Source organism: Bison bison, unplaced genomic scaffold (assembly GCF_000754665.1).
Source record: "Bison bison bison isolate TAMUID 2011002044 unplaced genomic scaffold, Bison_UMD1.0 scf7180017864304, whole genome shotgun sequence".
Lineage (NCBI taxonomy): Eukaryota > Metazoa > Chordata > Mammalia > Artiodactyla > Bovidae > Bison > Bison bison.
This window is the reverse complement of record NW_011494876.1, coordinates 8,586,407-8,607,946: the sequence shown is the minus strand read 5'-3', so window position 1 is coordinate 8,607,946 and position 21,540 is coordinate 8,586,407. Positions and strand designations below refer to the sequence as shown.

At 44.8% G+C, this 21,540-nt stretch overlaps 1 protein-coding gene across 1 annotated transcript in view; it reads left to right on the top strand.

The window, feature by feature from the left end:
• Positions 1 to 21,349: 21,349 nt before the first annotated feature.
• FLNB (filamin B, beta) overlaps positions 21,350 to 21,540 on the top strand; it is a 99,381-nt gene continuing 99,190 nt past the window's right edge. Inside the window, exon 1 of the mRNA XM_010851928.1 lies at positions 21,350 to 21,377. Coding sequence (XP_010850230.1) covers positions 21,350 to 21,377 — 28 coding nt within the window. The remainder of the gene's footprint in view (positions 21,378 to 21,540) is intronic.

Genomic DNA, 21,540 nt, shown 5'->3' with positions numbered 1-21,540 from the left:
TCTGAGAATCGGCTGGGTGCAAGGACCTGCCTCCAGGTGGAGGTGCCTTTTGGGAGTAGGATGATCCCAGAAAGTAGGAAGGAGGGATGATGAGTAGAAGAGAGGAGGATAAACCAATATTAAGGTAAATTATCAAGGTCATTGCTGTGGGCAGCAGGGACTGAGTTCTGCTGGGATCTCCTGAGGAGTGTACAGAATGCATCGAGAATTGTCTACCTGGAGAAGGACAGGAAGCTGGAGACCCACCAGCTCCTCTTCTCTCCATCTCCTTAAAGATGGAGACGTGAATTCCTTTGAACTTCCATTCTGGGTGCACACTGCATGATGAGTCTGGGGCGGGGGCAGGGGCAAAAGGGAAAAGAAGAGACCTGTGCTTCTGTAGACGGGTGGTTCCAGCGAGGAGATCTCAGCTGGCCCAGGAGTGCCCATCATATCTGTGGCTTAAATCAGACATGGGTCAATTGAATGGTCACAGCCATCAGCAGCCATCTCCAGGCTAATCACCCTGCATCAGTTCCACAATGTTTACAAGAAAAAGCAAACTGCAGAAAGATAGCCACTCTGTGATACTGTTTATATAAAGTTTTACATAGATAATAGAAATACAGCTCTGTTCATGGGAATAATTACCACCACACTTTGGATAGTGATTGCCTGCGGTAGGGGATAAAGGGTGCTGTCATGAAGGGATGTGCAGGGGTTTTCCACTCTTTGTAACATTTTAGTTGTTCAGTTGCATGGTGATTGTATTGTTTTTCTGCCTTTATGTGTGTGTGTGTATTATTTCCCTTTTATACTTTCAGTGGGCTTCCCCTGTGGCTCAGCTGGTAAAGAATCTGCCTGCAATGTGGGAGACCTGGGTTTGATCCCTGGATTGGGAAGATCCCCTGGAGAAGGGAATGGCTACCCACTCCAGTATTCTGGCCTAGAGAATTCCATGGACTGTATGGTTCATGGGATTCCAAAGAGTCGGACACAGCTGAGCAACTTCACACACTTTCAGTGCCGGTACAGTGTATTATTGAAAGTGATCAAGGGAAGTTAAAAGGTTTTGTTGTTGTCTGCCTGTTGGGCCTAGCTTGTTAGAAAGAAAACAGATCATCCTCAAGATGTCAGGATGATATTAGGACAGAAGACATTTATACTTTGCAAGGCTTCTACCCTCCCACTCCCCAAGTGTGTGTTGAAACTCCTGAGCTCATAACCTTAGAATGTAAGGCCCCTCCATTGTTTGTGAACACGGCAGGCTTGGGTTTCTCAAAGGCAGAGAGAATGTCTAATGTTTGCCTCTGGGAGCTTCTAGTCAATGGCTTTTTGTCTAAGTGAAGGCAGTATTTCTCAAGGAGCTATCTCAAGGGATTGCTGGTATGTTTGCATTGTCTTTAAAAGTAGGGGACAAAGTCCAGAGTTGGGGATGGTTTGTTGATGAAATGAATGTTACCAGTTAGCTACTTTCTAAGAACACCTTTGCATTGTGACCAAAATCAAGCTTATCTATTTTGTGGTTTTGTGGTTCCTATCTATGGGGGCTGTGGTCTTGGTGTTCCAGGCAGCTGAACGTATAAGCTCAGAAATTTTTAACTTAAAAAAAGATTACTTTATTGAGTTATAACCAACATATAACAAATGACACGTTTAAAAGTGTACAATTCAAAGGCAACAAAAGCAAAAATGAACAAATGGGAATACATCAAATTGTTAAGTTTCTGCATAACAAAGGAAACCATCAACAACGTGGAAAGGCAACCTACCAAATAGGAAAAAATATTTGCAAAATCTGTATCTGATATGGAATTAATATCCAAAATATATAAAGAACTCAAAAGCAGAAAACCCCAGACAATGGTGCCAGAGGATTTGAATGGACATTTTCCCAAAGAACACATACAAACAGCCAGTGAGTATGTAAAAACATGCTTGGCATTGCTAATCAGTTCAGTCACTCAGTCGTGTCCGACTCTTTGCAACCCCATGAACTGCAGCACGCCAGGCCTCCCTGTCCATCACCACCTCCTGGAGTCCACCCAAACCCATGTCCATCGAGCCGAAGATGCCATCCAACCATCTCATCCTCTGTTGTCGCCTTTTCCTCCTGCCCTCAATGTTTCCCAGCATCAGGGTCTTTTCCAGTGAGTCAGCTCTTCGTATCAGGTGGCCAAAGTATTAGAGTTTCAGCTTCAACATCTGTCCTTCCAATGATTTTCAGGACTGATCTCTTTTAGGATGGACTGGTTGGATCTCCTTGCAGTCCAAGGGACTCTCAAGAGTCTTCTCCAACACCACAGTTCAAAAGCATCAGTTCTTTGGCGCTCAGCTTTCTTTATAGTCCAACTCTCACATCCATACATGACCACTGGAAAAACCATAGCCTTGACTAATCAGGGAAATGCAAATCAAAACCACAGTGACAGACTTCCCTGGTGGTCCAGTGGTTAAGACTCCACTTCCACTTCAGCGGGCATGGGTTCCATCCCTGATCTGGGAACTAAGATCCCTCATGCCCCAAGGTGCATCCAAAAAAAAAGGGAAATGGAGCAACAAGCTGTCACTTCACAATTGTTAGAATGGCTATTATCTAAAACCAGAAGAGATAGCAAGTATTGGTGAGGATGTGGAATAAAGGGAACCCTTGGATACTGCAGCCACCAGAGGAAAACAGTATGATAGTTCCTCAAAAACATTAAAAGGGGGACCACCCTATGATCCAGTGATTCCACTTCTGGTGTTTATCTCAAAACAGGAACACTCTGGAAAGGAATATGCACCTGATGTTCGCTGCAGGATTATTTACAATAGCCAAAATAAGGAAACAGCCTAAATGTCTAACAATAGATGAATAAAGAAAATGTGATATATGTACGTCACATATTCAGCAATAAAAAATGAATTCTTGCCATTTTCAACAATATGGATGAAACTTGAGGTCGAATAAGTCAAATACCATCTGATCTCATTTGTATGTGGACTCTTAAAAGAAAACACACATATACGCCCACACATGAAAAAACCAAACTCATAGATACAGAGAAGAGATTGATAGTTGCCAGAGGCCAGTGTTGAGGGGTGGGCAAAATGAGTGAGGAGGATCAAAAGTTACAAACTTCCACTTATAAAATAAGCGAGTCCTGGGGCTGTAGCATACAGCATGGTAGCTATAGTTGATAATACTGTGTTGCTGCGTATGGTAACAGATGTTAACTAGAATTATTGTGATCATTTTGCAATATATATACAAATATTTTTTAAAAGAGATAGAAATGATTGTATGTGCTGAACTAAGGGCAAAATCTCAGCTTCTAAATGTCAGTCATGTGCCATGTTTCCCCTATTTTGCTCTGAAAGAAATCTTGCTGAGTCTCTATCTCAGTGTCTATATAAAAAAGTGTACAGTTTGATATGTTTTGAGATACACACACACACCCATTGTGAAGCATTGTGAAACCACCACCATAACCAAGGTAATGAACATATCTATCCAGCCTCCAGAATTTCTTGCATCTCTGTAATTCCTCCCTCCCATCTGCACACAGTCACTGATCTGCCTTCTGTCAGTAGGTCAGTTTACAATTTTTAGAATATTATATGAATGGAACCCTACAGTATATACTTAAAAAAAAAAACAAAAAAACCTCCTTTCAGCCAGTGTAATTATTCTGAAATTCATCCTTGATATTGCATGCATCAACAGTTCATTTCTTTTTATTGCTAAGCAGTATTTCACTTTATGCATATACTGTAGTTCTGTTAATGATGTCTGGATTGGTTCCAAATAAAGCTATTATGAACACTTTGTACAAGTCTGTATATGGACAGATATTTCCTTTTTTCCTGAGTGAATGATTGGATCATATGGTAGGTATATGTTTAACTTCTTAAGAAACTGCCAAACTGTTTTCCATTTTCCGTTTCTACCAACAGTGTATGAGAGTTCCAGTTCTTGTACATCCTAGCCACAAGAAGTGATTTTTTTTTTCCCCATAAAAGAGAGTACTTTTTAAGCTAGTTGATAAAAGCAGCTGTGGCTTTAGTCACTTTTCATTTGTCTGTCCTCCACCACAAAGGTTTTCATTCTCACTGTCAAAAGATTCTATAACTAGTTTACTTATAGGAAAAAGTTCCTGAAGTCCTTATACCATGGTGTAAGTGGTGGGTGCTTCTTGAGGATAAAATAGAGTGTCTCAAAGCCATCATTCAAGGAGAGGTAGGAGAACTAACATCTGCTGTGTGCTGGAGACTGCTAAGTGGTGCTTTTCATCAAGTATCTCGTGAATTCTAACAGCCCTATGAAGTATGTATTTTCTGTTCTTTACAGATGGGGAAACTGAGGCACTGAGCTGTTTAGTGACTTGCCACATAGCCAGGAAGCAGAAGACACAGACTGAAAGCAAATGTATCAGTGAGGGTGTGCATGGTTCCATGTCATAGGAAGCCCAGCTAATCCTGGCTCATCCAAAAAGGAAGCTCATTGGCTCCTGCAGCTGGAAAGTCCAGCAGTGGGGCAGGCTGCAGGTACCTTTTGATCTAGGGGTTTCCGGATTGTCAGAACCTTGGCTCTGTTTCTCTAAGATTCTTTTGTCTCATGGACAGGCTGGTATAGAAGTTCCTGGCCTCCATAGCCACACCCGCGCTTCCCACAGGCAGGCCCTGGTCCAGGAAGTCTCAGGAAATCCCTGAGGTTCTCTCTGATTGGACCAGCCTATGTCATCTGCCCTCTTTTCAACCAATCGCTGGTGTTGGGATAGGCTTAACCTAGATCACATGTCCTGTCTTCCCCCACATCTGGGAGAAAGGACCTCAGAGGGGTTTCTCATACTGAATCATTTCTACCTTAAGTTGCTCTTTGTTATTTAGAAACCTCCTTCATTTCATGAAACTGGTATCATTGGCTGTGGTATTATATGGCCTGTGACTTAGAGTGATCACTTCTGTCCCTCCTCTTCACCTCACAAGCAGATCAAACAGGAAAAAAAAAAAAGAGCATAAATTGTAGCATGCTTGAGGTTTCTTTTACGTTATCATCTGTATAATTAAAAGGTGTTAGTTAGACTTGGATATTAAAGTTTGCCTTTAAATGACATAATTTTCATGCCTTTGAAAATTAACATCGTTTGTGACCCTTGGGATTGCAGATTTGTTAGAGTGCCATCTCAAGAATGTATAAAATGGCAGCAAGAGGCACCCCATTCCCCTTTCTAAGGGGAAGAATTGAAAGAAGGAATGAGTGAGGAATAGGGGATTTGATTACCTTCCAGAGTCTTCATTGAAGGAGAGGAAAATGTAGCTCAGCCTTGGTGACTCTTCCCAATTAAAAACTAAAAAAAGATCGTGGTTATGGGGCTTGGACTTCTGACAAACCAGCAGCCTGGGTCATCTCGAGTGTTATTCCAGATTGGAAGGTTCTGTTAGGTGTAAAGTGGAAGCTTCGAGAATTCCTCATTGGAGAGTCAAGACTGTTCCCTTATCAAAGCCCCAGCCAGAGGAGACCACCCTAGTCACTGGACAGATGAGTTGACCACATCTGATGTCTGGTTCAGCACAACATACGTGACCTGAGGCGGCAGCATGGGAATGAGTCTTACTGGGATTAACTTTCTATTGTGATGTACTTTCAAATGAGACCATCCTTTTCTCTCTGGTGATCTCACCAGGGCCCTTATGCTATAAAGCATAATTGTTTTGGACCCATAAATTTAAGCCTCTTAATTAATTGACTTAAGACCTAAGAGCAGATTTGCTGTCTTTGTAATGAGTCCGTGGCTTTGCATGCTCTGACTCAGATGAAAGGGGACTGCGGAGCCCAGAATGAGAAGAACTTGGAGCGGGCACACCTAGCTCTTCTGACTGTGCTCTTTGTCAGCCCTGCCCTTGGGCCTCCGTGTCCTCATCTGCAAGCTCTGAGCACTGACCCAGAATCGGGGCAGCAATTAGCGGGCTGCACTTTTCTCTCTTCTCGGCAGACACTGCTGGATGCCCATACTGTTCTTTCCTGCCGAGCCCAGACTTGACTTTCGAGTCCCTTTGCGGTGTGGTGCTCCGGGTAAGCATTTAGTTCTTAACTGTCTCCAGGAAACTACCTGAACTTGACCTCCCCTTCATCTACAATGGCTTGAATTTTACCCTGTGAAGAGCCTACAAAGCCCATTGTGCCCAGTGGGCTGCTGGTGATGGCCTCAGTTTTCACATCAGCTGCCCCGAGCACCTTACCCTGACAGCATGCTCTCCTTCATAGCCCGAACCTTGGCCCTTACTCTTCCCTCTTCTATTTGAGCACTCATTTAAAAAAATATATATATATATATTTATATTTATTTATTTATTATTATTTATTTATTTGGCTGCATCAGGTTTTAGTCGCAGCATGTGGGATCTAGTTCTCAGGCTAGGGATTGAACCCAGGCTCCCTGCTTTGGGAACTTGGCATCTTAGCCACTGGACCACCAGGCAAGACCCCACTCATTTTTTTCCTCTTAGTTCGGGAACCAATTCAGGTGCCTCTTCCCTCGGAGAATCTGTCTTCAGATCCCCCATGTGGAGGTGATCATTTTTTCTTGTGTTCCCACAGCACCGTCCACACAAATTGTAATAAGTATTCTTATTACAATTATAAAATGGCCACAATGCTGTTTATGACCACAGCCTTCCACCAGACCAGCCTCAGAGTCCTTTGATCTTCTAATATTACCATCATGATTTCCACCTGCTAAGAGTGCCAGGATTATTTTCTGCATGTTTTTTCTTTATATCTACTCATTTTGTTGTTGTTGTTTTGTTTGTTTGGTTTTTGTCCTCATGACACCTGAAGGCATGTGGGATCTTAGTTTTCTGACCAGGGATCAAACCCATGCCCCCTGCAATGGAAGCTCAGAATCCTAACCACTGGACCACCTATATCTACTCATTTTTATGTTCTTTCATTTCAAAAGGAAACTATAGAACACAATCATAAATGGAAAACCACTATCACTTGCTATAAAGGATCAGATCAGATCAGATCAGTCACTCAGTCGTGTCCGACTCTTTGCGACCCCATGAATCACAGCATGCCAGGCCTCCCTGTCCATCACCAACTCCCAGAGTTCACTCAGACTCACGTCCATCGAGTCAGTGATGCCATCAAGCCATCTCATCCTCTGTCGTCCCCTTCTTCTCCTGCCCCCAATCCCTCCCAGCATCAGAGTCTTTTCCAATGAGTCAACTCTTCCCATGAGGTGGCCAAAGTACCGGAGTTTCAGCTTTAGCATTATTCCTTCCAAAGAAATCCCAGGTCTGATCTCCTTTAGAATGGACTGGTTGGATCTCCTTGCAGTCCAAGGGACTCTCAAGAGTCTTCTCCAACACCACACTTCAAAAGCATCAAGTCTTCAGCGCTCAGCCTTCTTCACAGTCCACCTCTCACATCCATACATGACCACAGGAAAAACCATAGCCTTGACTAGATGAACCTTTGTTGGCAAAGTAATGTCTCTGCTTTTCAATATGCTATCTAGGTTGGTCATAACTTTCCTTCCAAGGAGTAAGTGTCTTTTAATTTCCTGGCTGCAGTCACCATCTGCAGTGATTTTGGAGCCCAGAAAAATAAAGTCTAACACTGTTTCCACTGTTTCCCCATCTATTTCCCATGAAGTGATGGGACCGGATGCCATGATCTTTGTTTTCTGAATGTTGAGCTTTAAGCCAACTTTTTCACTCTCGTCTTTCACCTTCATCAAGAGGCTTTTGAGTTCCTCTTCACTTTCTGCCATAAGGGTGGTGTCATCTGCATATCTGAGGTGTTTGATATTTCTCCCGGCAATCTTGATTCCAGCTTGTGTTTCTTCCAGTCCAGCGTTTCTCATGATGTACTCTGCATATAAGTTAAATAAACAGGGTGACGATATACAGCCTTGATGTACTCCTTTTCCTATTTGGAACCAGTCTGTTGTTCCATGTCCAGTTCTAACTGTTGCTTCCTGACCTGCATACAAATTTCTCAAGAGGCAGGTCAGGTGGTCTGGTATTCCCTTCTCTTGAAGAATTTTCCACAGTTTATTGTGATCCACACAGTCAAAGGCTTTGGCATAGTCAATAAAGCAGAAATAGATGTTTTTCTGGAACTCTCTTGCTTTTTCCATGATCCAGCGGATGTTGGCAATTTGATCTCTGGTTCCTCTGCCTTTTCTAAAACCAGCCATAAAGGATAGGTCACTCCAAAAATAAAATCCATGGAAACAAATGTTACTACATTTTTGAAAACCTTGTTTAACACTCTGAGCCTGAGGCCTACCTAGACTTGGGATGTGAGTCTTCATGAACCAACCCAAATCTAGCAATTTTCACCTCAGTCATCTGTCCTGCCCCTTCTTGGGAAAAGCTGCCTTTTCTTGGAAATGGCTGTTGAGTCTCAGCAGGAGCATAGCACCCAGAAGAGACAGATCTCTGGAGATGCTGAACGATTTGATTCTCTAACCCCTTTGTTTACTGCAAAAGTAAGAATTGTTTAAGGATCATGAGAACAGTGAGTGGAAAGTATGTGACTTGGGTAGCCTCTGACTCCCTGATGGCTCAGCAGGTACAGAATCCGCCTGCCATGCAGAAGACACAGCAGATACAGGTTCAGTCCCTGAGTCGGGAAGATCCCTTGGAGAAGGGAAATGGCAACCCACTCCAGTATTCTTGCCTTGGAAATCCTATGGATAGAGAGAGGAGCCTGGTGGGCTACAGTCCATGGATTTGCAAGAATTGGACAACTGAGCAACTGACGCAAGCCAGACTGATAGGAAGGACTTGGCTAGATTAGGATTTGATAGTTGAAAAAAAAAATGATAGAAATGTGATTCCACGTTTAGTAAACTCTTATGGAAAATGATGTCTTGGGTCTCTGTTCTTTGCAATTTACATCTAGCGAAGGCCTGATGATGCAGATACCCCCATTTCATAGATGGGAAAAGTGATGCCCAGAGGCCTGACTGGGTGGGAATAGGTCACCACTGTCACACCTTGATTTCCCACGTAGGATATTTCCTATTAGACTTATGTTGTTTACTCACTGAGTCGTGTCCAATTCTTTTGGGACCCCATGGACTGTATTTCGCCAGGCTCCTCTCTCCATGGGATTCTCCAGGCAAGAATACTGGAGCAGGTGGTCATTTCCTTCTCCAGGGAATCTTCTAAACCCAGGGATCAAACTTGTGTCTCCTGCACTGGCAGGTGGATTCTTCACCACTGAGCCACCTGGAAATCTCCCAGACTTTTTCTCTACTGTAAGTCAAGTTGCTGAGCAACAAACTAGAACCACAGTGGCTTTCTTGGAAACTTATCAGACTTCTTGGAAACATATCGGGGCTTCTTTTCCTTGCAAAGAATTCAGAAGTACTCTGATTTGCCCTTGAAAGAATGCCAGTGAGTTTATTGCCTGTTCTCCTCTTTGCCCAGAATGGTACCATACCATTTTATTGGTGTTTTATTAGTAGGTGGGGAGCTTCAGGGTTTGGCCTCAGTTATTCAACACTTGCACATGTTCCCAGCGAGGAGGTGAGATCTCACATTGTGAAGAGATGCACCAGAAGCGAGCCAGATCCTTGGGACTCTGCCACAGCAAAACTCCAGGCTGTGCTGGGATGTCTCACCTCTTCAACTTGCCTGTAGGATTAGTATTTGTTGGATAATAGCACCCCACTCCAGTACTCTTGCCTGGAAAATCCCATGGATGGAGGAGCCTGGTGGGCTGCAGTCCATGGGGTTGCGAAGAGTGGGACACGACTGAGCAACTTCACTTTCACTTTTCACTTTCCTGCATTGGAGAAGGAAATGGCAACCCACTCCAGTGTTCTTGCCTGGAGAATCCCAGGGACAGGGGAGCCTGGTAGGCTGCCGTCTATGGGATCGCACAGAGTCTGACATGACTGAAGCGACTTAGCAGCAGCAGCAGCAGTACACTCTGACCCAGGGAGCAAAAACCAATAGGACAATTGCTGAATCTGGAGGGGTGTGTGAGTAAACAGCTGCGTTCCACCCCCATGGAACTGGCCTCTGACCAGCAGCCTGATGGCTGTTTACCTTTCACTGTTTTGGAGCGTTTGGCCTTCTCCTTCAGTGGGCTGGGCAGCCTCCTGGTCTATGCATGCAAGTCCTGATGGGGAGGGAGGGACTTAGATCTCAGGGCACAGCTTCTTTAAAACATATTCCCCCTCCATCCCATCCTCTTCATAGGTGAAGGTTGAGTGTATTTGATTTTTTTCTTTTCTCTCTAGATCTTCATTGTTTTAGATCACAAAATAGATATTTGCTTGTTAAAAAAAAAAAAAGCTGGAGTATTATGCATTATAAGTGAGGTAGGATGTGACTTGAGTACTAACCTTAGTGACTGAGTGCCTAGTATGTACTTGGTGGCTTTTTATGCCTCATTTCAGTCTTCGCACACAGTCAGAGGAATAGTGTTAATCCCCATTTTACAGATGAGGAACCTGAAGCTCCAATGAAGATCACTCCACTGGTATGCAGGTGACTGAGCCTGAACTGGTAGCACCAAGTCCGTGGACTCCAGAGACCAGAGCTCTGTGCTGTGTCTTTCTGGAGGAAAGAATTTAGTTTGATTCAGTATCACTTTCCTTGTAACAGAATGAGCTTGTACTGTGTGTTTTCAGAAGAGAAGCCATACAGATTATTGTCATTTATAAAACAAGAAGACATGTGAGCAAAGATCTCCAGAGATGAATTGTCAGCTGTGTGCATCCGTCTCAGGCCGCCCAGTGCCCCTGGTGTGCTGGTTAGTCTTGGAGCCAAAGCATACCCAGGCTGGGATGCTGGCAGGCTTCAGGAGGGTGTGACTCCTTGCTTTTCCTGAACAAGCCTCCCCACTGCCCAAACCACACCACCAATGGGGCAAGCCCATGAGGCCTAAGCCAACCTTTGCATTCCTAACTTAGCTTCCAAATAACGGGGAGCTTATCCACTCCCACTGCTTTGGTATCTCAGGCAGTCTTCAGCTGGAAAACAAACATTACCTGCCTTGAACCTTTGCCAAGCAGCCTCAATTGCAGCCTTGGGATCTGTGGACCCTCCTTGTAGCAAGCTGAGGCTGAAGCAGCAGTGTGATTGTGCAGAGTCCTCTGGGCTGTGCTTTACAAACCCACCTCACACATCCGTGCGTGGCTGTCTTTGCTGGCCTCCCTTGGGAGGCCTCACAGCCGGTCTGGAGTGTCAGCGGCTGGGTGGTCCCAGCTACACACACTGTCAAGCAAGCCCCGTAAGGGACTCGCCCCGCTGGCTGCATTGCCCTGGATGGCCTCACTGCTTTCTTTTTAGAGAATCTCATTAGAGAGGTTAGAGATTTTAGCATTCCTGAGATTCTTTCTGCGGCCAGTCGGGTAAACCATTTCATTTCTTCAGTTTCCCAGTTGACCCCATTCTTTTCTCGACCCTCTGTGGGACTGCCAGGTGCAGGCCTATTTTGTATTCTCGGCAAAGCTGCCTGGGTTTGGTTTCTGTGGGTTTTCTGCCACCGAGGTTGAACACATCTTCTTGACTTCTGAACAGTTTCTGACCCATCCCAGCTTGATTTCTAAATTTGGCCTGGAATGCAGAGAACTTACTGTCCTCTTTCACACTCTTGAACTCCTGATTCGCATTCGCCGCTTGATTATTGTGTCTCTTAGTCTTTGTTGTGGTTTATTCCCCTTGTAGGAGCTTTCGTGTCCATAAGTTTGTCCTCTCTTTCATCTTACGCCGTGAAGCGGTTCTCAAGTTCTTACCCTACAGGTGATTTAATGCTGGGAATATTTATGGCAGCTAGCATGGTGCTGGGAGCGAATTCATTCTAGAAGGCCAAGGATTGGATCATGTTGTTCTGTTGACCAAAGTCATTAGACTTCTCTTCAGTTCTTCTGATGGACTGGAATGGAATTGGGAAATTTCACGGAATTTTCTCTGCAGTGTTGAGTAATATTGAGAAAATGTGCTTCTCACTTTAGCTGTGTAGACTGGATAAGTCATTCTCATGATATATTAGGCACCATTGTTTTAAGTGAAGTGAGAGAAACTCTCTTTGAGCCTGTTTAAGTGATAAAATTGTTCTTTTGTTAGGAAGGTTTATCAAGTTTTTTTTTGTTTTTTTTTTAAAGTGGTGTGTGGTAGAAACCCATATGAAGCTACTTAAAAAAAAAGCCACTTTTCCCAGGAATTCAAAAGTCCCAAAGTAGAGCTCCTCCCAAGCATGGCTGGGTCCCCAGCTTCAAATGAGTCATAAGGGTTTGATTTTCTCATCTCTTTTGGTCCTTTTGGGCTCCATGTGGCAGAATAGCTTTTGGCCTCCCAGATTCAAGTCCAGCCAGAAAAGAGAGAGAATGAGTGGCAAACACAGAATTGTTGTTTGTGACTCCCATACAAGTCCCAGGATTTGATGACCCCTCTAGTCATATATTGGAGAAGGCAATGGCACCCCACTCCAGTATTCTTGCCTGGAAAATCCCATGGACGGAGGAGCCTGGTAAGCCGCAGTCCATGAGGTTGCTAAGAGTCGGACACGGCTGAGCGACTTCACTTTCACTTTTCACTTTCATGCATTGGAGAAGGAAATGGCAACCCACTCCAGTGTTCTTGCCTGGAGAATCCCAGGGACGGCGGAGCCTGGTGGGCTGCCGTCTATGGGGTCACACAGGGTCGGACACGACTGAAGTGACTTAGCAGCAGCAGCAGCAGCTAGTCATATATGCCTAGCTCTGAACCAACTTCTGTGCTTAGGGGCACCTGTTACATTTACCCTACCCAGTGCCTAGCATCAGAAACAACCAGTGACCCTTACAGACAACTGTGGGTTCACAGACCTGGGGCAGTCCTGAGGTGGGGCTCAGGAAGGCTTGGAACCAGGAATCAGGAAGCCATGGAGACTACCTCTGGTTTCTGTTTCCCTGGAGTCTATTTTGTTTCCTTTTCTGTTTAGACGAGCCCTACTAGCACCCCACACATCAGGACTGCCCCACGGCTCCTGACTGTTTCCATTTCACTCACTCCTCAAGGGAGAATGTGATTCAGCTCATATTGGAGATCCCACCCCAGTTCCTTTAGCTGTGGAGATTGAGACTGGGGCCCTTTAAGACAAATCTGGGTGGGTGGAGCCAATTCTAGGAGAAGATGTGATGTAGGCTGATGGTTCAGGAGGGACAGATGCTTCTCCTCATCTGGGTGAGAAGCCTTCTCTCTGCATCCTAGCTGTTGGTATAAATAGTGTCAAGGGCCTGTCTCCCAAGCTAGACTTCATTGGACGGAGTTCCAGCCCAGCAACAGGGTCCCCTACTTCCTGCCTGGAAGCACCGCCCAGGCTCAGCACCTCGGGACCTCTCTGAGCACTCCTGTCTGCTCCAACGTGGGCCCTTCCTTCCTGCAGAGGAGACGGCACCGTCTAAGAGGCATGAATGGGAATTTCCTCCTTCCAGGCCCCATGACTCGGGATGGCTTCGACTGGAAAAACTGAATCAAAGAGTGTGCTTAGGCCAAGGATTTCCCCAAACACTAATCAGCACTGATTACTTCCAGCGTGTTGCCTTTGGCTCTGCAGAGAGTTTTGTCCGTTGTGGCCGCAGTGTCTGGCTCCTGCTGCTTAAAAGACAAGAAATGAGTTTGTAGGGATGAGCCCGAGCGAAGGGCTGTCCCTTTGCCAAACCGACCTTTACTAGGTGTGAAAAACCCTAATTACTGAATTCATAGGTCATTGGCTGGCCTTTTCCTCCAGCATTAACACTTGGGGGTGGAGGGTCATGATACTGCTGCTGAAATGAAATCCTGAAAATGTGTTGAGGGAAGCTTCTATAAAAATCCTTGCTCATTGTTGAAAATGACTTTTCTCCTCTGTCTTTATGTCTTTTGAATTGAGCCCAAATGCTAAGTATGAATAGAGATGCCATGCTCCAATCCCGAGGTCATCTAAAGGAAGTAAAGCAATTCTGTGTAACTGAAACTTGATCTTGGATGAACTGAATGCAGTTTTATTATTGAATCTGTGAAAGTTCACTAACTGTGCTGTGTAAAACAGTGGTGAAAAACTGGTTGTTGGTTCTCATAGAGTGGCGTGGAGAGCCTTGAAATGCTTTGTGGTCAGCTCTTGAGTTTACAGCCTGGAAGGTAAGAGTCTGAAAGGGACAGGATGTGCTCAAGGTCACACAGGGCATTGTGGCTAGGTTAGATCCCAGACCACCGGGTCCCAGGCCTCGGGGATTTGGCTTGTCTTGGTCCTGCCTGGTCAGGTCTTGAATTTAAGGCTTCTCTGGTGGCTCAGATGGTAAAAAATCTGCTTGAAGTACAGGAGACCCGAGTTTGATCCCTGGGTAGGGAGATCCCCTGGAGAAGGGCATGGGAAGCCTCTCCAGTATTCTTGCTTGGACAATCCCATGGACAGAGGAGCCAGGTGGACTACAGTCCCTGGGGTCACAAAGACCAGACACGACTGACTAACACTTTTTCTTTTCTTTTTTCTTGGTCCTCCCTGTAACTGCCTTCTGCTGGGAAGGATGAAGCAGAACTTAGAGTCTGGAGTAATGGATAGGATTAAAAAAAAAAAAGCAGCTTTACTGAGATATAATTCAAATGTCATAAAATTCACCCCTTCAAACTGTGTTATTTTTAGTATGTTCACAGAATTGTACTACCATCACCAGTATAGAATTTTAGAACACTTTTATCCCTGCCCCCTACCCTGCAAAGAAACCCATTAGCAGTCACTCCCCATGTTTCCCTCCACCCAGGCCCCAGTAGCCACAAATTTGTTTCTCTGTATAGATTTGCCAATTCTGTACATTCATATAGTAGAATCATACAACATGTGGTCTTTTTGTGATTGACTTCTTTTACTGAGCAGAATGTTTTCAAGGTTCACCGATTTATATCTATGCTTCATCCCTTTTTATGGCCAAATGATGGAACATATAGGGATTGAATTTGAAAATAAAGCTTGAACGGTTTCAGATTTATTTTTCCTTTGCTTGGTAAGCTTTTTCCTGAGAAACCAGTCTCTAATGAGAGACCTTCTCAGCCTCCCTAGATCTAAGCAGTTGCTATTGATACTGTTCTTAAATATTTTGACACCTGGGAGAAAAGTTGGTCTTTGGAAGAAAGTGTACTCTTTCTTGTATTGCCAAGAAAATTAATACATGCTAATTAACACAGATGCTCAAAAGTCAGAGTTGTAACGAACTTTTTCCTTATGTTTATTTTCCAAATACTTGACTTGTTTAAACATTTTTAATTTTAGCAATAACGTAATTTTTCTTGCTCTACCCAAATTCACTGGAAACTTTCAACCCTGCAGACGATATGAAAGAACAGTATAGTGTACCCCCATGTAAATTTCTTCTGGAGTCTCCGCTTGTTAACGTCTTTCTACATTTACGTACTTTTGTCACTCTCTGTAAGTATAAACGTCTTTCTACATTTTATACTTTCCATAGGAGAGGACCTAGATCATGACCGTTCACTCCCACATACTTCAGCAGGTGTCTCTAAGATGAAGGTCAAGGTTCCTAACCACAATGTCACTGCATACCCAAGAAGTTAGCTCTGATACAGTAATAGTATCTCACATAAAATCCCATGTGTCTTTTATGGTCAATTAAAAAAACCCAGGAACCAGTTGAAGATTATTCAGTTGAATTTGGTTTCAAAGTTACTTCAGCCTTTTTCTTTAATTTAGAACAGCCCCCATCTTTAAAAAAAATAATTAATTTTTTTTTTTTTTGCCTTGACATTGCCATTTTGGAAGAAGTTGGGCCAGTTGTCTTGTAGAATGGGTGCTTCTTAAATGTGACATGCGTGAGAATCACAGAGTTGGAGGATGTCTTGGTGAAGCACACACTCTGATTCTGGAAGACACCGAGGGGCCTAGGAGTTAGCATTCCCAGTAGGCATCCAGGTGACGCCAGGGCTGCCTGCCTGCAGACCACACTTGGAGAACCGAGGCTGTAGAATGTTCTGTATTTTAGATTTGACTGTTTCCTCAGGATTAAGTTCAAGTTAAACATTTGTAGCAGGTGCACTTCCCAAGGTCATGGGCACTTCCCCTTGCATCATGCCAAGAGGCCCATCGCATCAGTTTGTCCTATGATTTGTGATGCTCAGTGCCATTGAAATGGTGTTTGCCAGCTCTCCATTGAAACAGCACCTTCCTCCTGGTGTAATCAATAAGTGATCTTTGAGACTGCATGAATATCTTGGTCCCCAACAGTTTTCACCCATTAATCAGCTTCTTGGGGGGTGGGGGAACATCTTGGGTTATAATCTCCAGCTGGCAACACTGCCTCTTATGTAATTAGCAATTAATTATATGGGTGTGTGAATAATTTTTATTTTTTAAAATGTAGCTAGTGGCAGGTTCATTTCCATTTGTACTGTTAACATTGGCTTTTACAGTTTCCCAAATTTGGAAGCTTTACAGTCCTATTTTGTATGATTCCCTTGAGAAGTATTTACATCCTGCAGCCAGGGGTAGTATGGCGTATTTTAAATATCCACTAAAATAATTTTTTTAGCACCTCCTGCAGTTGCTTGCTAGGACTATTATTGGGACTCTTAAATATCCCACTGACTTCAGAAAATCACTCTTCTATGCTGGACAGGCAATTCTCACATGTTATAAGCTGTTTTTTTGTGTTTTTTTTTAATTGAAGTAAAATGTTGGGTGGCCAGGGAGGGAGTGTTTGAATAGGATCCACTGGAAAAGTGTCTCAGAAAGGTCTAGCCCTTCCCCGGCCCCCGGTCCCTAAGAAGCTGCCGAGGAGGGATTTCCACGTGAGGGCTGGGTTGGAGTGCATGACAGTTTTTCTAATCAGTCTAGAACCTTGAGCAGCTCCTTCACTATGTGGTCTGGAGGTAGAAAGATTAGGGCTGGAGAGTATTCAAACATCCCCCTGCCCCCCGCCCCCTGTCAGAAAGATGCTGTCCGAAATTCCACCCCTACGTCTCAGCAGCAGTATGACCAAGTTTCTGAGCCTCAGTTTCCCTGTCTGTGAAATGGGGATAATGATGGTCTTGGCCTCTTAGGGTTGTTGGACACATGAAAGGAGATGACTGTGTGGAGTGCTTGACACAGGGCTGATTACTCTGTGGATGCATGTTGATTGAATGGATTTCTGATCCTTAAAAAAGAGGTTTAAATCCTATTTTCACTTAAAACCTGTAAGTATATATTTTCAAGTACACATATTCTTGATTTTATTTTTCACTGTTCAACAAACTAGTATTGGTCCATACTAACAGATTCTGTATAACATTTTGGTTTACTGAGCTAATTTAAGAAATGAGATCTTTAAGTTATATATATTTATGCTTTTCTGTGCTGGGTATACTTAAGCTGACAGCAGGTTAAGTGAATGGATTACCACTGGCCACTTTCAGAATCACCATTATTCTGGAAATAAGGTGCTAATCAGGGAGATTCATCCCACAGATGTTACCTGAGCTTTTCACTCTGTGTCAGTCACTTCTTCAGTATCTGTGGAACCCATGTGTGGTGGCAGATCACCACTGTTTTGTGTAGAACCAGGATGTTTTCTGACAGTCACTGCCTTGGCTGGAGGCCCATGGTTTTCTTGCAGAAACCACATTCACAGTGCATCATCCAGCTTCTAGCTGTGGCATCTTTAAGGTGGGGTGTGCTGTGCTGTGCTTAGGCGCTCAGTTGTGTCCCACTCTTTGCAATCCCATGGCTTGTAGCCTGCCAGACCCCTCTGTCCATGGGGATTCTCCAGGCAAGAATACTGAAGTGGGTTGCCATTCCCTTCTCCAGGGGATCTTCCCAACCCAGGGATCGAACCCAGGTCTCCCCCATTACAGGTGGATTCTTTACCATCTGAGCCAGCAGGGAAGCCCAAGAATACTGAAGTGGGTAGCCTATCCCTTCTCCAGGGGATCTTCCTGACCCAGGAATTGATCCAGGGTCTCCTGCATTGCAGACAGATTTTTTACCAGCCGAACTACCAGGGAAGCCCCAGGGGGTGGGGTAAGTTGGGGTAAGGACCTGGAAAACATTGCAAGGGAACCCGAGTCTCTTGCATTGGCAGGCAAGTTCTTTGTCACTGAGCCACCAGGGGAAGCCCGCAGTGATTTTTACCTACAGGTAATTCAACAGCCCACATCCCACCCCCAGTCTTTGTTTCCCCTAAAAACTACTTGATATGTGTGCCTTTTTTCCCCCACACCATTTCACATTTTGGGAGTTAGAGCAACTTACACGTTTGTTGTAATGTGTAACTGACAGTTTAGGAAACTGACGTCAAACGAAGGGGTTACGAGTCCCCCGTGGTGGTCCCCCAAGACTGCCAGAGAAAACAATTATATTTGAAGTTCAGATAAACAGTGAATAACTGTTTAGTAGAAGTATGTTCCAAAAATGGCAAGCGGTTCTCTCATGTTACAAGTCATTGAACAGGACACACACTAAACAGTTGCTTGTCCGAATTTATATGTAACTGAATGTTCTGTATTTTATTCGCAAAATCTGGCAACCCTAGGTCCAGCTGTCTGCTCAGAAATGCCCAGGGTTTTCGTGTTTGCTGCAGGGTGCTATTTGCAGCTTCAGGAGTGTCCTAGGAGAGATCTGCTGAGGCATCTCATTAGGCTGTGGTTTAGCACGCCAGGGTAGGGGCCAGATTAGTAATTAGCTAACCTGACCTCACTCGTGAGGAATGTGCTCTTGCTAGGTATTAGCGGGAGGTTTAAGCTCTCAGAGCCATTGTCAGAAGCCTGTCAGTGATGTCATCAGCTGGAAAAGCCAGAGCTCCAGTTTTGGTAATAAATGGAAATGGAGTTTCACAGGTGGGGTGTAGAGGAATTTATTCTGACAGGAAGCCTGATGGAGCCTCTCAGCCGTACGCAGCCCCCAGCCAGGTTTCTGAATCCTGAAGAACAACCAGAAGCTTCTGACGCGGGGTGCGATTACACCGTTGGCCCAAGGCCCTGGAAAAATTGGCTTGCTCTCAGTGAACACTCCAAGAGCTACAAAGGGGGTGTCAGGACTGTTTTGCAGCTCTGAGTGGGCCCATAATTGGGGAGGAAGGGAGGCTGATGTGGATATCGTTCATTAAACTGCTCAGAGCAATTCTCAAAAATGTGCACTTGGTACCACCTGGGCCTGCACCATCTCTGGCATCTTGCCCTCTACTGGGTGCGTGTGTGTGGGAGAGCTTGGGCAGTGGGCACAAGTCCTTAGGATTTACTCACTCACAAAACTCCCTTTTACCTTGAAATAGAGTGAACTTTACTTTTTTTTTTTTTTATAAGGGTAATTTGTTATGCATGAGTGGGCTGTCAAACAAGTCCTGAGTGTGGTAACTATAGCCATTTCATTTTATCTGGAATCTCCCATAAAACATTCCAGAAAAAGACGGGTGGGAGTTCTTTCTGATCAGGTTTTGCATTCAGGTTTCTGCGTCCTGTTGGAGGTTCCGCTTAAGCCCCTGCCCACAGGAGCAGGGCTGCTCCTGGAAGCGTTGCTGGCAGGCATGCTCTGCCAGGTTGTGAAGGCTCTGGTGAGCAGGCAGGAAGCTCAGAGCATTGTTTCTGAAGGTCTGGACTCCATGGTCTCTGGCTTTCTTGTTAAATTAGAATTTGGAAGCATTGACCCTGAGTCTCCTGGTTGGCTCACGTAATGGGGAGGCGGAGATGGATCTTCCCAGGCCCCTCTTTTCTTCCACATCATCCCCCTGGGGCCCCACCACTCACTGGGACAGTGTCCCTGTGTGCTGGGCAAATAGTACAGCCTCTGGGAGCCTCTCTTTTGGCATCTGTAAACCACGATGTTTATGCCTCCTGTGGGCAAACTGCCATAGCCAAGATGTTCAGTATTTTGTGAGCTCTTACTCCGTGGGTGGCTTTTGTTGACTGGGTATTTTAGAGGATGTCATCGAAAGAGTTTGGCCTGGTCAGACTTTAGCTTTTGAGTATACCTTGTCACAGCCTGGCCCTTTATCATTTGGGACCCTCACCATCTCTCTGACCCGTCTATAAAATGCGAGTGCCTCAGGCGTGGCTTACCCCTCACTTCTGCAACACCCTTCTACTCCTGTGTACGAGAGTTCACTGTTAATGTTGTTGTTCAGTCACTCAGTCGTGTCTGACTTTTTGCAACCCCGTAGACTGCAGCACACCAGGCTCCCTGTTCTTCACTATTTCACATAGTTTGCTCAAACTGATGTCCATTGGCTCAGTGATGCCATCCAACCATCTCATCCTCTGTCACCCCCTTCTCCTCCTGCCCTCAGTCTTTCCCAGCATCAGGGTCTTTTCCAATGAGTTGATTCTTTGCATCGGGTGGCCAAAGTATTGGAGCTTCAGCTTTAACATCAGTCCTTTCAATAAATATTCAGAGTTGATTTCCTTTAGGATTGACTGGTTTGATCCCCTTGCTGTCCAAAAGGTATTACCCATTATTCATGGGTATTCTCTAAAAAAGAAAAAGAATTGCAGTGCAGTTCTAAGAGGACCCTTCAGATTCTTTGCAGCATCATTCTTCCAAGGAACTGGCAGGATCATCCTTTCTTTGTTTAAAATATAGTTTCATTACTTTAAGACAAGTCTGTGAGAAAGGAGGCTTGACCCAAGAGCTGAGGGCTGCACTGGGCTCCAGGCCACACTTGTTTTCTTTTCTCTCTCCTCGTTCACTCCTCTTGGGGTCTGACTCAGCCTCATTCGCTGTCAAAGAGAGGGACGAGGGATGACCTCCTGGGTGGGGATTCTGGTGTAATTGGATTCATGTGTGGTCTGGCTGCTGCGTGGTTCTGAACCCTGGCTGCGACCTTAGAACCAATGGGAAAACTTTAACCATTAATGGTATTCTGGCCCCACCTCCAAGAAATGCAAATTGTATTTTCTTTTGGAGAAGGGGCAGTGTGCTTTTATATTATTACTGTATTTTCTGGATTGGAACTCAAATGGTTTCTGTGAGTAGAAGTTTTGAGGGTTAAAAAGACAAGTTGGACTAGCGAAGCCTGATTGGGACCACAGTCATGACCATCGTTAACAGTAAAGCAGCCCTGATCTCTTAGGGGGCCGCCTGGAGGGATGGGATCGCTGGGGGAGACTTCTTCTTTTCTCACACTTCGAATATAATTTGAATTGATTGCAACACGCTATTTGATAGCTAGGGAAATTTGATGATGATCAGGAAAAAACACTTTATAAATATATATATATGTATATATAGCAGTACAAACATATGCAATGACTGGGATTCCTTCAAATTCAGAACTCCTTCCAACAAGGCTGCCGGAGTTCAAAGCCTTTCTTTGTAACTAGACTTAAAAGGGCCCCAGTCCCAATCATTTGAATTCCCTCAGAGGTGGCTGATCTCTCCCCCTCCTCCCTCTGAGGGTGGATTTGATTGTTAACAATGGCCCAGCTACTCGGCACCCAGCCTGGTGAGTAAGACAGCTGAGTAAGAGGGGAAAACAGGGCCTTGGGTCAGAAAAACCAGGATAACAAGTGGCAGGATTTTCTTATCTGTTCAGAGAGGCCCCAGAAGCTGCAAAAAGCTGCAGCCTCTGGACTGTTCTGTGGGCAGTGGCCGTGACATTTCTGGGG